The sequence below is a fragment of the Cynara cardunculus genome, assembly GCF_001531365.2.
Source record: "Cynara cardunculus var. scolymus isolate 2C chromosome LG 14, CcrdV1, whole genome shotgun sequence".
NCBI classification, from domain to species: domain Eukaryota; kingdom Viridiplantae; phylum Streptophyta; class Magnoliopsida; order Asterales; family Asteraceae; genus Cynara; species Cynara cardunculus.
The window spans coordinates 646,316-663,669 of record NC_037541.1 but is presented as its reverse complement, the minus strand read 5'-3'; the positions used below and the strand labels follow the sequence as shown (position 1 = coordinate 663,669).

The 17,354-nt window shown below is 33.4% G+C and overlaps 2 protein-coding genes across 3 annotated transcripts in view; both read left to right on the top strand.

The window, feature by feature from the left end:
* Positions 1-3,471: 3,471 nt before the first annotated feature.
* On the top strand, positions 3,472-13,194 carry LOC112526540 (telomerase Cajal body protein 1). The gene is made up of 15 exons (XM_025136868.1): positions 3,472-3,697; positions 3,860-3,922; positions 4,021-4,076; positions 4,165-4,245; positions 4,571-4,644; positions 5,210-5,292; positions 5,797-5,903; positions 6,508-6,650; positions 6,737-6,784; positions 7,540-7,592; positions 8,308-8,392; positions 8,474-8,540; positions 9,970-10,086; positions 11,356-11,505; positions 12,786-13,194. Exons 1-14 carry the CDS (start codon positions 3,510-3,512, stop codon positions 11,478-11,480), a joined length of 1,290 nt encoding a protein of 429 aa, XP_024992636.1. The 5' UTR covers positions 3,472-3,509; the 3' UTR covers positions 11,481-11,505; positions 12,786-13,194.
* Positions 13,195-16,869: 3,675 nt separating this feature from the next.
* Positions 16,870-17,354, top strand: part of LOC112526541 (F-box protein SKIP27-like) — a 3,280-nt gene continuing 2,795 nt past the window's right edge. Inside the window, exon 1 of one of the 2 annotated variants that reach the window (XM_025136869.1) lies at positions 16,870-16,967. The gene's annotated coding sequence lies outside the window, so the exon portion shown is untranslated. The remainder of the gene's footprint in view (positions 16,968-17,354) is intronic. The other variant, XM_025136870.1, reaches the window with a different exon arrangement.

Sequence of the window (17,354 nt, the reverse complement as noted above, 5' to 3'; positions counted from 1 at the left end):
ATAAAGCAAAGCTCCCACGGTTTGTTGGAGAGAACGTCCAGGTAGTTGTTGAACACTTCAAAACTTAGTAAATTATGTTTTTAGTCCTATGGTTTGTAAAAGAATACGATTTTTCTCCCTATAGTTTATAAATTGATATTTTTGTCCCTATAATTTGTACTTCATTATTATTTTAGTCCTTATAGTTTATTGTTGTATTAGCTCTTATGGTTTACAATTCTTTTATATTTTTGTAATTAAAGATAGGAGTTAAACTCCAGAACAAAAATAATAATCAATTATAAATTATAGGGACAAAAATTGTAAATTCTAAACTACAGGGTGAATCATGATTTTTAACAAACCACAGGGACAAAAGGTGTAAATTACTATAAGAACTTATGACAGTTTACATATAAACTCCTTAAAGAATGAACATTTGTTATTATTGGACCTCGTACTATGAAAAATATGAATAAAACCCCTAAACTACATTTGTTATCCACGAATTCTACATTTATTATCGGTCAACTTTGTGCACCAACAAAGAATTTGTGGTAAAATGTTTGACGGAAAAAAACAACCTCGAGGATGATTTTATAGGGTGTCATTTGAACTCGACACACGAGTATTACCCAAATAATGGGTTAATGAACGGAACACAACGATTATATCATCTTAGATACGATTTTACGGGTCGGACTGTTGTTTGGGATAGAGTCAGATCATCTAATGACGTATGCTTTAAAAGATCAAGGCTTGAAACAATTGGTAACGAGGTAAAGTTGTTGCGTCGTATTTGTTTGTTTGAGGGATATCAGTAGCATCCTAAATCGCCACTATGGATTTATTCAAACCTTTTTACAAGTTGGGTACGCTTTAAGGATCTTGGTATGTGTTTAAATGCTTGGTTGAAGGACGTCTTATAAAATTACGTGATTATATCGTTACAACAGTCAAAATTTAAGATAACAATCATACATACATACATTTTGTGCAAGAGGGTTTATATGATAGATGACACAAATCATATACATAATGACCCACGAGTTGACTGGGTTAAAGGTCCCAGATACCGTAATTGCTTCTTCTCCAGGAATATAAGTTTAGCTCAGAGGTTAGAGCATCGCATTTGTAATGCGATGGTCATCGGTTCGATTCTGATAGTCGGCTTTTCTCTATTAGTGCACGTGAAAAAGCCTAATCTCATAAGGAACTGTAATTTTCACATCGTAGTTGCTTGACTTTAACTCAAACATGTTCGTGCATGTATAAACATCGCATGACCAATTGTGTTACGTCTTCGGGGCAACAACAGTTTGTTGTTGACCGAATATAACCCAATCGGGTTTTTTTTTTTGAGTGGTGACGAGTAAAATCAAATTCACATGTTCCGTTTTTCGTGTTCTCTTAGTTACTGATCGTTTTCAATTTGGTTATTCTTTTTTCTCATATTCATTTTTGACATTCTTTCTTTCCAAAAAACAATTTAAATATGTATTAGGTGAATTAATAATGTTTGTTTTATTAATCTGGATATCCAACTCGCTATGCGAGCCGACTAATCTCAGGGTGACCACCTGCTTTGCAGATCCCGGAGTCACCGCATTTGAACCTCCGTGGCCACAAGAGAATTTTTATTCCTCTTTGAATTTGAACCGGAGACCTCCACGTACTTTTGACATTTGAAGTCAAGTTCAAACTAATCAGGCACCACCCTTGTGGTTTTAATAATATGTCTTACATTTATTGGCGAACAAAAAAACATAAAAAAACAGGAACAAGGCGATTTTTTATATTTGAAGTAGATAATATTTATATACGGCAAATAGAACAGATAAACTCACACACCATTCTCACCTTAAGTGAGGTTTGAACCTCTGACCTGCTAGGAGGCCAAATGCTCACATACCGTTGGGCCAAAGGCCCTTTGGTATGACAATATGATTTTTATTCGGATGAATACAGTCATATGTTTATGAAAAAACCACGTTAAGCGGCAAGAAATAGAACATAACCCCTCCATAGATATGAACATGTTAAATTTATTATTTAATAAACATGATTCCATTTTATCGTGTATATTTTTAACATCAAAATTCAGTTGTTCTGCATTTCTGTTTCGATTAAATTGCAGTACACCCTTCGTTTATTAAATGGTCGGGTTGCATTTGGATAACCGAATGGTTTTTGTTGAATTTTAGGCTATTCTCCCAATACAATGATTGGTTCGTCGAGTAAAGCTTAGAGAGAAACCACAGAAGGGTGTAAGAAAAAGACAAGAGAAGACATGGATCGTGCCATGTTTGTGAATAAAACGACATGTATCATGCAATACACGCACAACGTTTGGCACGGTTTGTGCCAACCATGAAGACAGAAGGCATGGTTCGTGCATGGGCTCCAGAAAGCGTTCACGATCTATGCCAAATCAACGAAGAAAAGCATTTTAAGCATGATATAATAATGTCTTGCTTTTTGGTACACTTTGCACGTGCTTTCATATCTGCTTTAAACTATACTGTACAATGTTGTCGCTTACAAACTTTTCAGTTGATTTACGTATCAGGGGATGTGATATCTTAATAGAAAATAAACCAAACAACCCTTAAGTAACGGATACAAAATAGTGACATTCAGGTAAATCAAAATCACACAGAACAATTTAGGGGGTGTTTGAGATTGCTTATTTGATTATAAGTCAAAATGATTTAACTTAAAAAAAAAAAAAAAATTTAGCGGTTTGGCACCAGTATAAGTTATTTACCCAAACATTTAAAAGTGCTTATTACCGGCGTCACAACAAAATAAGTTAATAAGTTGTTTTTATAAGTAATCCTAAACACCCCTTAAAAATAACTAGAAGGGTACTTGTGCAATGCAACGATGTACTTTTTGATTATAATGTTTCGTTTTGTATTTTGGACCTATCGATTTTATAATGCGATTTTATGTGGTTTTGAGAAAAAGAAAATGTTTTTATTTTTGAATGAAATATAAATTTGAAAATATTATAAAATTTTGAAAAATATAAACGATATTAGTATCAAATTAACGATCTAAAAATTATCGTTTTTGTGTAATTTTTTTAATTCAATTTTTTATTAAAATTTAATTGAAGTTTACAAACGAATTAATTTAATTTTGATTTAATAAAATAATTTTTTTAAGATAATAATTAAGTATTATGTTAGAACTCAATAATTATCCTAACGATATTATAAATATTTTATAATTAAAATTAGATGTTTATCCTCTAAAATTATGTTTATTTACAGTTAGTTACACGAATTTAAACATGAAACTTTAATAAGTTATAATTATATATAATTTATTTATAATTTTAAATTTTAAATAACATACATCAATAAACAATATTATATATATAAAAAATGGTTTTCAAGAATTTTTAACAAACTTTTCATAACAATTAGGACCGATGTTTTGTTTTAATACCTTTTGGCGGTAACGGCGCTCTAAATTCAACAACTCTTAATTAGTGCTTCCTTTCTCCGGTAGAATCAGTAAAAATGGAAGACGACGGTGACCTCGAAGTCGGAGAAATCATGGAAGAACAACCAATGACCGACGATCAATCGAACTATTACTCTTGGCCGCCGGCGATTCGTTTCGATGTTCCTCCCCACAAAACCTACCATTTTTCTACACATTTTAGAGCATCGTCTAACCCTAATAACTTTCTCAAGGGCGTTAAATGGTAGATTACTCTCGATTTTTTCACCTAATATGATGTTTCTACTAACAAAGAGTTTCATTTTGATTGTATTATTATTGCTTATGGTTAATACTGACTGCGTGTAGAATAGTTGCTCGTATATCAATGTTTGTTTGCTTCTGGTGATTATTGTTGTTCTTGTAGGTCACCGGATGGTTCCTGCTTTTTGACGAGCTCTGATGACAATACTCTTAGTCTATTCACATTGTAAGTACAATTTGGCGGACTTGCCTAAAAACTGTCTGTTGGTAATTTATCTGAATTCTATCGACTATCAATTGAAATCGTTCCTTTTTCATGTACAGACCAGATTATGAAAGCTGTACAGATGAAAAAGCTTGTTCTTCAGCTGCTCTTGAAGGTTGGTTTCTATTTCACATGCTGCCCTTTTTATACCAGACGAGTGAGTCGTTGTTTATTTGTTTTTCCATGATACTTCTGATTTGCAGATTCGTTTCCTCCAAATCTTGTTATGACCGAGGGAGAAGCCATATATGATTACTGCTGGTACCCTTACATGTCTGCTTCAGGTGCATCTGTCTCTCTTCCTTTACAGTGTCATAGTTTATTTGATTGGATTATTTTCCCAGTATTATTAAAATTGGGGAAGTTCAAATGAGAACCATAACTATTTTGAGAACATTGGAACAAAATATTTCCTTTTTTCATGATGAATAGCCCTAAATATTTATGAATACCATGCATTCACATGATGAAAAATCATGAATAATACATGAATAGTTGGTCCTAGGTTCTCAAAATATTTATGGTTCTCGTTTAAATCCGCCCCTATTAAAATTCTAGTTATCATTAATCAGCAATTAACCTGAAACATATACTCTGATTGTATTGTAGATCCGGTCTCTTGTGTGTTTGCAACTACCACTCGGGATCATCCTATTCATCTTTGGGATGCTAGCACAGGCCAGGTGCTTCATCTTATTCTTTGAAACTTCACTAAATGGCAAGTCAATAGATCCGGTCTCTTTGTTTGATTCGGAGAAGTTTTGATGATATAACGTGGATGAATAAAATTCGAAATTATTAAATATTGTAGTTGATATATTTATTTTTTAACTAAGCAAACACAACCATTAACATTTGGTTAATTGAAGTTCTAAAACAATACGTCACGTAAAAGTGTAATTTACATTTATGAAGATATTATAGAGAAAATTAAAGTTTGTAAACGGGGAAAAATCGTCGATTCCCCGATGGAGACGGGGATGTGAATAGGGAGTGGGGAGCGGGGATGAAGATGGGGATTGCGATCCTTGATATCCCTGACCCCGTTGCCATCTATACAAGTCAATTTAATTTTTCACTGAAATTAGCAATATGATCTATGTATGAAGTGCCACTAAGCGAATACAACAAACAATTTTTCCATCTTAAATTCTTATATTGTCACACTCGGCGAGTTTGGCAGAAATCATCATTATTCAGTTATGGATAATTTTTGTGGATTAACACTTCATTAACATGGAATTGCAGCTACGTTGCACATATCGGGCATACGATGCCATGGATGAAATAACTGCTGCCTTCTCTGTTGGTTTCAACCCGACAGGAACAAAGTAAACTTCTGCTTTCTATAAGAAGTTCAGCTACACTATTTTGAAGAATTACGTTTGCATTTCCTTTTAATTTTTAAGACTATAACCAATGCCAATGTTTGTAGAAAGGATTGATCTCACTTGCAGTTTGATGTAGTTTTATGCTTCTGTTGAGATGCAACAATGTGACTTCTTGCTGATAAGCTTCTTTTTTCTCTATTGATGATAGACAGTAACTTCTTTGATCTGTCACCATTCTTTTCTACTTGATTCATCATCTTCATGCATTTGTGACTCTGCACATTTTTATTTAATTACTGATGCTAGAAGACTAGTCTATGTTGTCATATTGTTTGGTGTTATTTTTATGGGCATTATAATGCCTTTTTCTTGGGTGTGTAACTGTTGATGATTACAACAATTATTTGTGAGATAAGTAGTTGTTTAGTGTTTTTTTGCCATCATATTTGTCTAGATCTTGTTCCGTTCTACAGCTTATTGGTTCTAAAAGATGTTCTGATTCAGGATATTTGCTGGCTACAACAAATCCGTCAGGATATTTGATATTCATCGCCCTGGTAGAGATTTTGAACAACATTCAACCATCCAAGGAAATAAGGAAGGACAATCAGGTTGGTACTTGGTTATGTCTATGGTAAATAGTTGTTATATGAAATCTAAATTTAGTGCAGTATAGAATGTAAAGATTAAGGGGACGGTATTTTTTTCATTATTTTCTCAACAGTTACATGCCGTACTCCCTCTGTCCCAAAAGAAATGTAGCATTTTATTTAACCTGAAGGGCATAATAAATTTCCTTGAAATTTGTGAAACAAACTCACCTAGTCTTAACATAGTAATACCAATAATCAAATCATAATATTGCATTCAGCGATGGTCTAGGCCGTTTAGCTTAGTGGATTGACATTTGTTGATTATACTTCTAATTGACGATATTAGTTGATAGCCCAACACTATTGATCATCAAGCTGATGGCAACTGTGTCGTTATTTGTTTCTGTAGCTGCATGTGCTAGAATGTTGTAGTGCAACTATATAATCCTATATAGGAATAGTTAGTTCCTCAAATCATTAGTGATTATTTATAAATGTTAAAGCCGACTGTTATAAGCCGTGGAAGGCTTGCTGTGAGCACTGATTTTGTAACAACAATTCATTTATCATTCCCACATGAACCTGCAAAATGTATAATCCTTATTTTCTTTCTTGTCTTCAGGTATCATATCTTCTATTGCCTTTTCTCCAAGTCATACAGGGATGCTTGCTACAGGATCCTACAGCCAAACCACAGCAATACATAGGGAAGATAATATGGAACTTCTATATGTCCTACATGGTCAAGAAGGTGGGGTTACACATGTAAGTGGGAAACTATGGTTGGCGATTTCAATTTAATCCTTATAGAACAAATTGTCCAGACCGTTTTTCCCTCGCCTTATTTGCAGGTTCAATTCTCCAAAGATGGGAACTATCTTTATACAGGGGGACGAAAGGTATAATGTTGTTTACTTATGTACGGTCTTTTGAGAATTATTCTCTTTCTAATAAGATGATATATAAACAATACTGTAGAAATACCAACTTATGTCTTTCAAATTTGTTCTATAAGTTTTGTAAATTGCTGTAATAAGCTTGAAAGTTGATATGCCTCAGCTGTTATTTTCATGCCACGTCACCTGAATGTCTAGGTTGTCAATGTGCACATTACTATATTAATGATTGGGTTGAGGATAAAGATAGGAGAAGATAGATGCCCATTCTTATTTATGTAGTTTTGCAGTAACTCTTATTCCAAGTTAATCTGCATGACGAACAATCTTAGAAGCTTGAATATGTAGAACCATTTTTAACTTGTAGCATCCTTAACGTAGGAAGAGATATGCTTCTCTCTGCAAGTTTCAATTCCATTTTCTTTATTTTGTGATCATCTTTGTACCTGCATATCAATATACCATACATATTTGTTTTCAGTTTGCGTACTTGTAAATTGTAGTGATTCTGTTCATCTATCTTAAAGCCATTGAATTTATACTCATCATTAATTTGGGAAAGAGGAAGACCTCCGGCAATTACTTATCATTGATTTGGTAACTAATAAAACTTCAACTTGTTACTTTCTATTGTTAGTCTCTTATCAGTGTTCATTACTAATCAAGTGTCTACCTCATAGTTTACATGTCCATAATTCTAGAAATTTGGAACATGTATTTACAAGACATTCTCTCATCAAAGTAAGTGATTTATGTAGGATCCATATATACTATGCTGGGATATACGCAAGACTGTTGAAATTGTATTCAAGTACGTAACTTTTCTCTTGGTGCAACAGATTTATGTAATCTTATAGATCTATTATATCTTTTCTATAGTATGTCTAGGCTTCTCAATGTCTTCTGTAGCTCATAAAATTGATAATGAAAGAACAATCTAGTATCTCCTCCATCCCACCAAAATCACAACAATCACTTTTTGGCACTCAACTTTAGGAGCTCCTCGGTCCAGCTAATTAAAATTTTTAAACATTATTCACATCTAATTGAAGGGAACTATTTTATTTTGTAGGAGCTGCATAGCTTTAAGTTCCTTTTTAAAAGTTTTGAGATACAGATACACTTCTTCCATCCCATGAAAACTGCAACAATTGACACCATACACATTAGTAGAAGGGTTCGTTAAGTCTAAAATACCTTTTCACCATAACATGGTAACAGAATAGAGAAATAATTTATAGACTTCCAACTTAAATTGGCCAAAACCAACATCACAAAAGTAATTTGAAATGGTGGCTATGGGCAAGTGGAAGTGGGTAATCTTAACTTATTTGGAAAAAAAAGAACTTGCAATTTTCATGAGACAGGACAAGTTATTCCCTAATGCAATATTTACCACTAGTGTTTTAATTGACTATTGGTAAGTATTGCAGTTTAGTATTAATTCATTGTATTATGTTAATCTTAGTGTAAAAAAAGGTACATCTTTGAAGGCTGGTGTTTTATTTACTCTGCTCCATTATTAGGTTATATAGATCATCAGAGACTACCAATCAGCGGATACAGTTCGACACTGATCCATATGGTCGACATCTTGGTACTGGTGGCCAGGTATCGTTATGACTTAGGACTTCTCCATTTATGATCAAACCCCAGTGTCATTCTATAACACAATCCATAATGTAATTCTAGGATGGTTTGGTTCACATATATGATCTTCAAACGGGTCAATGGGTGTCGAGTTTTCAAGCTGCATCAGGTACTACCATTTCAGACTTTCTTATTTTTTTGAAGTATAGAATATGTATACATAACAAATACTCATGCACATTCCTCACCTTCGGTGAGGCTGGGTTCTATTGGTAACCCAGGTACCGCCGGACCCATGATCCTTTGGTCACTTATTTTGATGTACATTCGCGGATGCATCTTGGGTTGGGTAAATATTTGGACAGCCCTGCCCAACCCAAATTCATATAGTTCCTCTATCCCAAACAAGTGCAACTTTTTATTTGACATATACTTAATGAGATCGTTTGACGAATATGCACATGTCTAAAATGTCCTTCAGTGATAACAAAATAGTGGAAACTTGTGAACCAAAATGTTGGATTTCTTTTGAGACAACTTATAAGCGAATATCTATAACATTTATTTTAAGATGGATGAAGTAAATTGGATAGATATATGACTTTATAATATATTTATACGGGTTTTTAAGGCTGGGTTTAAGCGGGATATGGGTTGGGTCGGGTATACGAAAACCCAAATTAGACCAAAAACAAAAGTGTATTACATATTGTCAATTACTAATTTCTTACACACCCCTTAAACACACCACTCAACCCCCTCTTGCCAAAACTTCATGCACTGTTTAATGCCTTGTTTTTGCATAAAAAGTTGTAGTTCATGTCTTTTATGTCTTAACATCTTGCACAGTAAAAAATATCTTAAAAGAGATTTATTCAACTCTTTACTGTTTAACACATACCTTAGATCTCAATAATACTCCCCAACGTCCCAAAATAAGTGTCCACGTTTCTATTTTAGTTTGTCTTGAAATAGGTGTCTACTTTTAAGGCCTGTTTGGTTTGTAGGATTTGGCGGCATTGGAATTGAATTCCATTCCAATCATGCGTTTGGTTTAAAGGAAAGTCCAGAATCGTAATCCCGAACATGGGATTAGAAATCCCATGAGGGTAGTATTTCACAGGATCTCAATGGATTTGTTTGTAATAATGTTCTAAAATATGTAGAACACTTGTTTTGTAATAATAATAAAAAGGTAATGTAATTATTTTTATGATTTTCTATAAATTACTTATAAAAAATGGAATTCAATTCCATTCCAAATCCTACAAACCAATCACACCAAGGATTTCAAAACCTTCCATGAAATTAAAATCTCTCAAAAACATTCCGTCAAACCGTAAATGTAAATGTCTACTTTCTCATTCTACCCTTAATTAATAGATGGAGAAAGAATGTCTCTGTTATTAAGGGTAAAATTGGCATTTAGCCAAACTAAAATTGTAATAATTACACATTCATAAATTTTTTGTTACTTTTCATAGTGGACACTTATTTTGAGACGAAGAGAAGAATAAAAATAGGTCCTTTTAGGGATCCCGTTCTCTGAGTTCTATTTCTATCTTCTACTTTCAATTGCTTGTGCACACTCGATGCAGATACTGTTAGTGGTTTCGGTTTCCATCCATTTTTGCCCATGGCCGCCACTTCATCAGGACACCGGAGATTTGGACCTCTTGATGAGTCTGATGAAGATTTGAGTTCAATTTTGCGAGGTATATTTTCTTTAACACTTTGATATATGTAGCTTGTTAGGACATTAACAACTGGTGTTTGAGATCTATTTGCATCAATGTTTGCGGTTTTATTCGAAATTGAATTTTAGGATCATAAATGCTGGTTTTCTAAAACCCCAAAATTATGGGAAACGGCGTTTCATAAGAAAAGAATCAACCGCTTTGTAAAATTCGACCACAAAGACAAATATGTATTGTTATCATGAATGATACAAATTTAGATGAAATTCTTTATGAATAACTCATACTTGTAGCATGAACTCCACTTGTGGGCATACACATGTGTAAGGGTGTAAATGAGCCGAGCCGAGTTGAGTAGTAGGTTATTTGAGCTCGGCTCGAAAAAATTATACCAGGCTCGAGCTCGAATAACTTTTTCAATGTAGGGCTCAAGCTCGAATTTTTTTTGATTTATCGAGCTTGAGCTTGATGCTCGTTTATGGGCTCGTACTGTGATTGTTTAACTCGTTTATTGGCTCGAGGTTGATAATTTTTATATTTTTATTGTATTATTTATGAATATATGAGCATACCTGCTCAAAAATGCTCGAATGGTTCTACTGGACTCTGAAAAATTTAATTGAATTTTTGAACGAGCCGAGTCAAACATTGGTTTTATGAAGCTTGACTCGTTAACTTAAATGAGCTCTATTTTGTGTTCAAGATCAACTCATGCTCGAGATAAACGAGCTCGAACTTGAGTAACTCGTTAAAAGCTCGACTCGTTTACACCCCTATATGTGTGTGTATGAAGATTTGAGCTCGTGTGAGAATAACAATTATTGTGAGATCGAGCCCTTGGATGAGTTGACCTTTTGATCTACCTTCAACTACATATTCATCTCACTCCAGCTACCTCCATCTACCTTTGTCTTCACATTTATCTTCACTTTTAGTCACTTTCACAAACTTTTACATATATTTAATCACTTTCACATGCATGAATTTGTTAAAATCTCAGTCACAATGATAAAAATAGGTAAATAATGGTAGTTGAAGGTTTTGTTTTCTCGTTCTCATCATAACTCTTATTCTCACCTGAACCCCCCTGTTTGCTCACACTCTTGCACACGTCGGGGGTCTTTAGGGTGACAACCGCTCTATTCTATGGGTAAGAGTTCAAGTATGCATACATCTAACCCCTCCCAGACCCTACTTTCAAGCAAGATTTAACGGGCCCGTTTGGTTTTGGTTTCATATTTTGTGTAATTATCAACATTGTTGTTAATATCGATTTAACTCATGTAGATGACGAGAATTGTGCTTCGGTATGGAGTTTCTCTGTTTATTCCCCCGAGGATTATGCTGCAAATGTGGACCCTGGAGACTCGAATGGTCAATCTGATCGGGAAAATTCATTCCCGGACCCTTGACGACAGTTTATGTTCTTCGTTACAGGTTAGTTTCAGCTGATTTTACAATCTATATATTTGTGACAGCTCATTTTTAGTTCCTTCATGTTGGATATGTTACTTGGATTGGATCGGATAGGAACCGGTCTCTGCCTACTAACAAGTTTTGTAGGAAAACGGTTAGTATCGTAGACCATCTTCAATGAACGCGCTATATTTTGCATCAAATTCATTTTGCATCATTTCTCTTCAACGAACAAACTATATTTTGCATCACTTTAGTGGCTGTTTACTTACAGCTTAATGAGCTTAATGGTTTGGGCGGCTTATTCGCTCAACCATACATGAGTGTTTCTTTATGGCCTAATGTTCAAGCCATAAAGCCAAAATTTCTATATGAATTAAGTAAGGACCTCTAACTTGTCCTCGTTAAGCCACTTTAAACAAAATAATACCGTAAATACCCAAGAAATAATCCAACCCTTGCTCTCTTGCCTTCCTGAAACCCATCAGTCTCCCCTATCTCAGACAAACAATTTTATCTAGAATGACAACTTAACTCATGCAGGGATTAATGGGAAAAAAGGGTAAACAACTCTGAGACACAAAATTTAATGTAATAATATTAATTTACACCAATTTTTTTTTGTGAACAAATTTGGTGTAAAAATGAATATACTTGGAATATTTTGTTTGGTGTAAAAGATTGTATTGATGGTTAGATATGAATATTGTTTGCACCAAAAATTACACCATTTTTATACAAAAAAATGGTGTTAATGGTTGGAGATCCTCTTAGGGGCCGTTTACCAAACGGTTACCTGAGTAAGCGTTTACTAAGTCACATTATCTTACTGGATGAATATAATAAGGATCAAGAATCTTGCCCGGTACGAGCGAGATAAGGACCAAGAGTCTTACCCGGTAAGTAAAGACGACGACTCTTACCACGGTAAGCGCTTACCAGGTAAATTGTTGTATACGAAGTCGTTTTGTTGAATTAAAATCTTACCTGGTAAGCAAATGATAGTGTTAAATTTTGCTGGTAAGCGCTTACCGAGTAAGTGTTTGGTAAACGGCCCCTTAGAAGACAATTTGGGCTCACCTTCGGGTGATAACCGAGTTATATTGGATTCATTTGGTTTGGTTATGTTCACTGTTGTATTATTAGGAGACGACGTGCACTTTGGCGTACTTTGAGATGTTACGCATGCTATTATGCACCTCATGTCGTTCATGCTAAAGATTATGATCCGACTTTAGCTTCATTATTCGCATCGAACATGAGTCTATAATACTTCTTATTTTTTTTTATTTTTTACGCAGGGTATAACCGGATATAAAAAATGAAAACGTTTAAAGGCCTGGTTCTTTTGGTCGGTCCATGTGACTGGAGTTTTCAATGCCGGGTCTTTTAGGGTGCGTTTAGTATGGGAGATAGGAAACAAGAAAGATTTGTTGTCCCACATTTGGTGTGATATTTAGATTTGGACATGACAACACTGAGTGGCACAAAATTGTATTTTTTTTGTCCCATCAAAATAGGTGGAACAAAATTCAGGGAGATGGGTAAAGATTGGTAAATTACTAAACTATTTTTGTCAATTTAGAACTGTAAAACCTTACACAAATCTTTCACATGCCTACCTTATTCTCACACATCTTGTTCTGTCTGCGTATCAATTATCAGATGCGTTACTGGATCTTTTATCTGAAATATAGATTCCATTCGACCCGAGCAAGCCCAACTGATCTTAAATTTGTTATGTTCTACAGTTCTAGTCCGTTTTTCATTTTATACATAATTTTCGTATTATTCTATTTAGTTTGACATCCGTAAATTTTAAGTTGTACAATATTGATAGCTAAAAATTATTGCAACAAATATATAAATAAAGTCTAATAATGCAATTAAAATTCTAAGGTCCTGTTTGGTTTGAAGGAATGGAATTGAATGGATTTGGAGTATTTATATTTCAAATCCATTCTAATTCCATGTTTGGTTTGTTGGATTGTCCGAGTTTTAAATCTTAGGATTTAATCGAATTCTTTAAACATAGGATTTTGAATTTTTAAGGGAATGCTCGGGATTTCATGAGATTTTGTAGGATTGTATTCAATAAGGTTTTAATTTAAAAAAATTATTTGTTTGGTAATAATTGATTAATAAAAATGTAATTCAATTATTTTATTTTTTTATAAATTACTTATAAATAATGAAATCCAATTCCATTCCAAATCTTTAATGGAAGTTTTAGAAGATATTAAAAGATAATTAATAATCAATAAATAAAAAGTAATTTAATTATTTTTATAATTTTTTAATAATAGAATTTAATTTCATTTTCATTTCAAATCCTACAAACCAAACATATAAAATGTTACGTATCCTTCTACTATTCCATGAAATGCACTAAAAACATCTTGTCAAGGACCCCTTAAATTATAGCCTTGTCGAGCTATCATTCTTGGAGTAGCAGATCCATTGTATCACATGTGATTTTACTCTACAATTACGTATGATTTGACTTTCATCGCACTTCTCATAATTTTACCTTCTCCTTTAAATCTGCTTATGATCCTCAAAATAAGGGTGTGCAGAAAATCAACCGATCCAATTGGAACCGACTAATCTAATAAAAAAACTGATCGACCATAATTGGATCGGATCGGATTGTAAATTTCAACATCTAATTTGGATCGGTCGGTTCTTGGATAGCAGTTTAGAACCGATCAAAACCGATCCAAACCAAACCGATCAACATCTGTTTAATCATCTGATGACCATCTAGTTGTCCATCCAATCATCATTATTTTTAAATTGCTTAAATCAGAATTTGTTTTATGTGAGACTTTGAATTTTTTACTTCCCTTGTGCTGCTTTTAACACATTCTAAAAATGATTAATTAATTTGTATTATTGTTAAAGAATTAGATTGACTTAACACATTGGATATATCTAAACCCATCGAATCTCCATTGGAGATCCGATTGATATCCAACAAAAGTATCAACTAGATGAACCGAACCGAACCGAACCGAACCGAACCGAACCGATCCAAATGTTAATCGAATTGGATCGGTTGGTAAAATCCAACATTCAATGAATGATCGGATCAGTTTGGTTCCCCTCATATTCAATAAATGTCAACCGATAAACAAACCTACGTCAAACCATTAAATTCAAGATTATTGAAACACCATTTTCTGTATTATCATTTTTAAATCAATTTTAAAAATTTCCATTAAAAAAATATTTAACATGTGGTTGACCAATTTTGACCAACGAAACCCGTTTAACAGCCGCCAGCCCGCCCGCCACCGTGGAACACAGATCCGCACACATTCTCACACGTACATGATCCATGACCACCCACATTTCCACGTGGCACTGTCTTATTTGATAAGCAGTTGGATAACCCACCCCACCCACCATTGAGTAACCACTCCATTACGAATATTAATCTTGGATTAAAAAATATATTAATTTTAAAAAAAAGTCTCATTGAATTATTAAAATGTTGGTAAAAGGATTTAAAATATTAATTATTGGTCAAATATTTTTATTGAAATAAAACTTTGGAAATTATTAAATACTAGTCAACCAAATCGGGCACGTCAGCGCCACCATCCACTCACGTTGTTTGCCACACGTGTCCCCAACGGCTACTTTCTCGTTTTAATCAACTTAGTGGTTTTTTACTAGTCATAGAATGATTAACGAGTCGTTTACCAAACACTTATCCGGATAAGTGTTTATCAAGTCATGTTACTTTACCGGATAAATATATAAGGACCAATAATCTTATCCGGTAAGAGCGAGACAAGGACCATGAGTCTTATCCGGTAAGTACTTACCGGGTAAATTATTGCATATGACGTCGTTTTGATTAACTAAAATCTTACCCGATAAGTAAATAATAGTGTTAAATTTCATCGCTAAGCACTTACCGGGTATGTGTTTGGTAAACAACTCCTAAGTGTTCAAAATGATTAAAAGTCTCTCATGATATAGTGTAAAATAAAATATAATTGTTTGATAATTATTTACAATAAAATTAGGATGCTGAATAGTTAAGGAAGTCCTAAGATGTAAATTCATTAAGAGGATTTTAGAACCATTATAAAACAATTTTTTACAAGGAACTGAGAGAATTTTAATCAGCTAAAAAGCAAAAACAAAAATGATGGTGGTGACGACGACGATGAGGTGGACTAAAAGTACCACAGGAGAAGGTTGTGTGAAGTTGGTGATTATAGAATGTAAGAAGAAGATATAGAGCACAGTTTATTTAAATTCAGTTGAATGCATTTATGATGTAGTAGTTATATTATTTTCCCATTATTGATTCGAAGTAATTTTTTATATCTATTGCATACACATCTAACATATTTATATATACAAGTTGTGTATCAAGGCTTGGGATCACGTAAAACCAGTCTGTTTTCATGCGACACGTGAGATCACTTTTTTACACTTGAAATTTCACAGTAAAACCCTGTGAAAGTAACATTCACAGTGTTTTTGTTGTGAAGTTTCGGCTTTTCTTTTACCTTCACAGCGTTTTGCTGTGAAGTTTTAAGTGTATAAAAGTGGTTAAAAGGGGCATATAATACAAAACCATTTAGAGGGTTTTAGAATCATTAAAAGACATTTTTTTTTGTCAAACAAGATTCACCCTTAATGATTCAAAAATGTCTCTTAATGAAACTATTAAGAAGTAAACAAACAACCCCTAAACCAAGTTCGCAATTGCATATACCAAACATGTAAATTTGAAAAAACACATCGCGAACATATTTCTACATACCTATTAACTAATTTACATATTTGGTCCCTATAATTGCAAACCTGGTTCAAAAACTTCATCTTTTTACACTTTCACATCTTCACAAATTGCAAACCTATAACCGTTTTTCTAATTTTAGATAAGAAACGATTAAAAGATAAAATCCATCGATCAAAATAACTATTTCAATTAATTTCTCTATAGGGGTGTTTGAGATTGCTTATAAAAACAACTTATTGACTTATTAAGGTGTGACACCGGTAATAAGCACTTCTGAGTGTTTGGATAAACAACTTATACCAGTGTCAAACCGGTAATAACAAATTTTTTGAAAAAATTAAATCTTTTCGACTTATAATAAGTTGATAAATGCTTTTATAGAAAAAACATAACTTATTTCAAATAAACAACCCCAAACATCCCCTAAATTAAACTAACTTAAATAAAAAAGCAAACATAAAAATGTAAATACCAGAAACTTCGAGTACTTTCCAAGGAAATATAGAAGAAGGTTGAATTCAACTTGACCCTAACCCTATCACTTCAATTTTTTAAATTAAAATTTAAAAATACAAATCTATCTCTTCCACTATATACACCTTAACCGAACCTCCATTTCCAACTCGAACAACACCACAATATTTAGCTTCCATTTACAAGAATCTCCACTCCTCAAGAACAACCCCTAAATTCAGGTTCAATTTCCACTTCAAAAAAGGTACTTAATTTCATTCTTTTTCATATATCTCATCTGGGTTTTTCTTGATGATCGATTACTAGATATTTACTTTGTTTATTGGCAAGAATCATGATCTTGATTTACGTTATCCGATAGCATTTTCGGTCGTACATTACTGTTGAAATTCTTCTAATGATTCTTTGTATTTGTCATGTTCACCTGATAAAACAAAAGTAAGTGATACCCTGTAAACATTTAACCCGATAAACGTTTGATAAACTTGTGTATTTCATCTGGGTTTTTCTCAATTTTGTATATTTCATCTGGGTTTTTATTAACTTCGTATGTCTCATCTGGGTTTTTCGTGATTTCGTATATCTCATCTGGGTTTTTCGTGATTTCGTATATCTCATCTGGGTTTTTCGT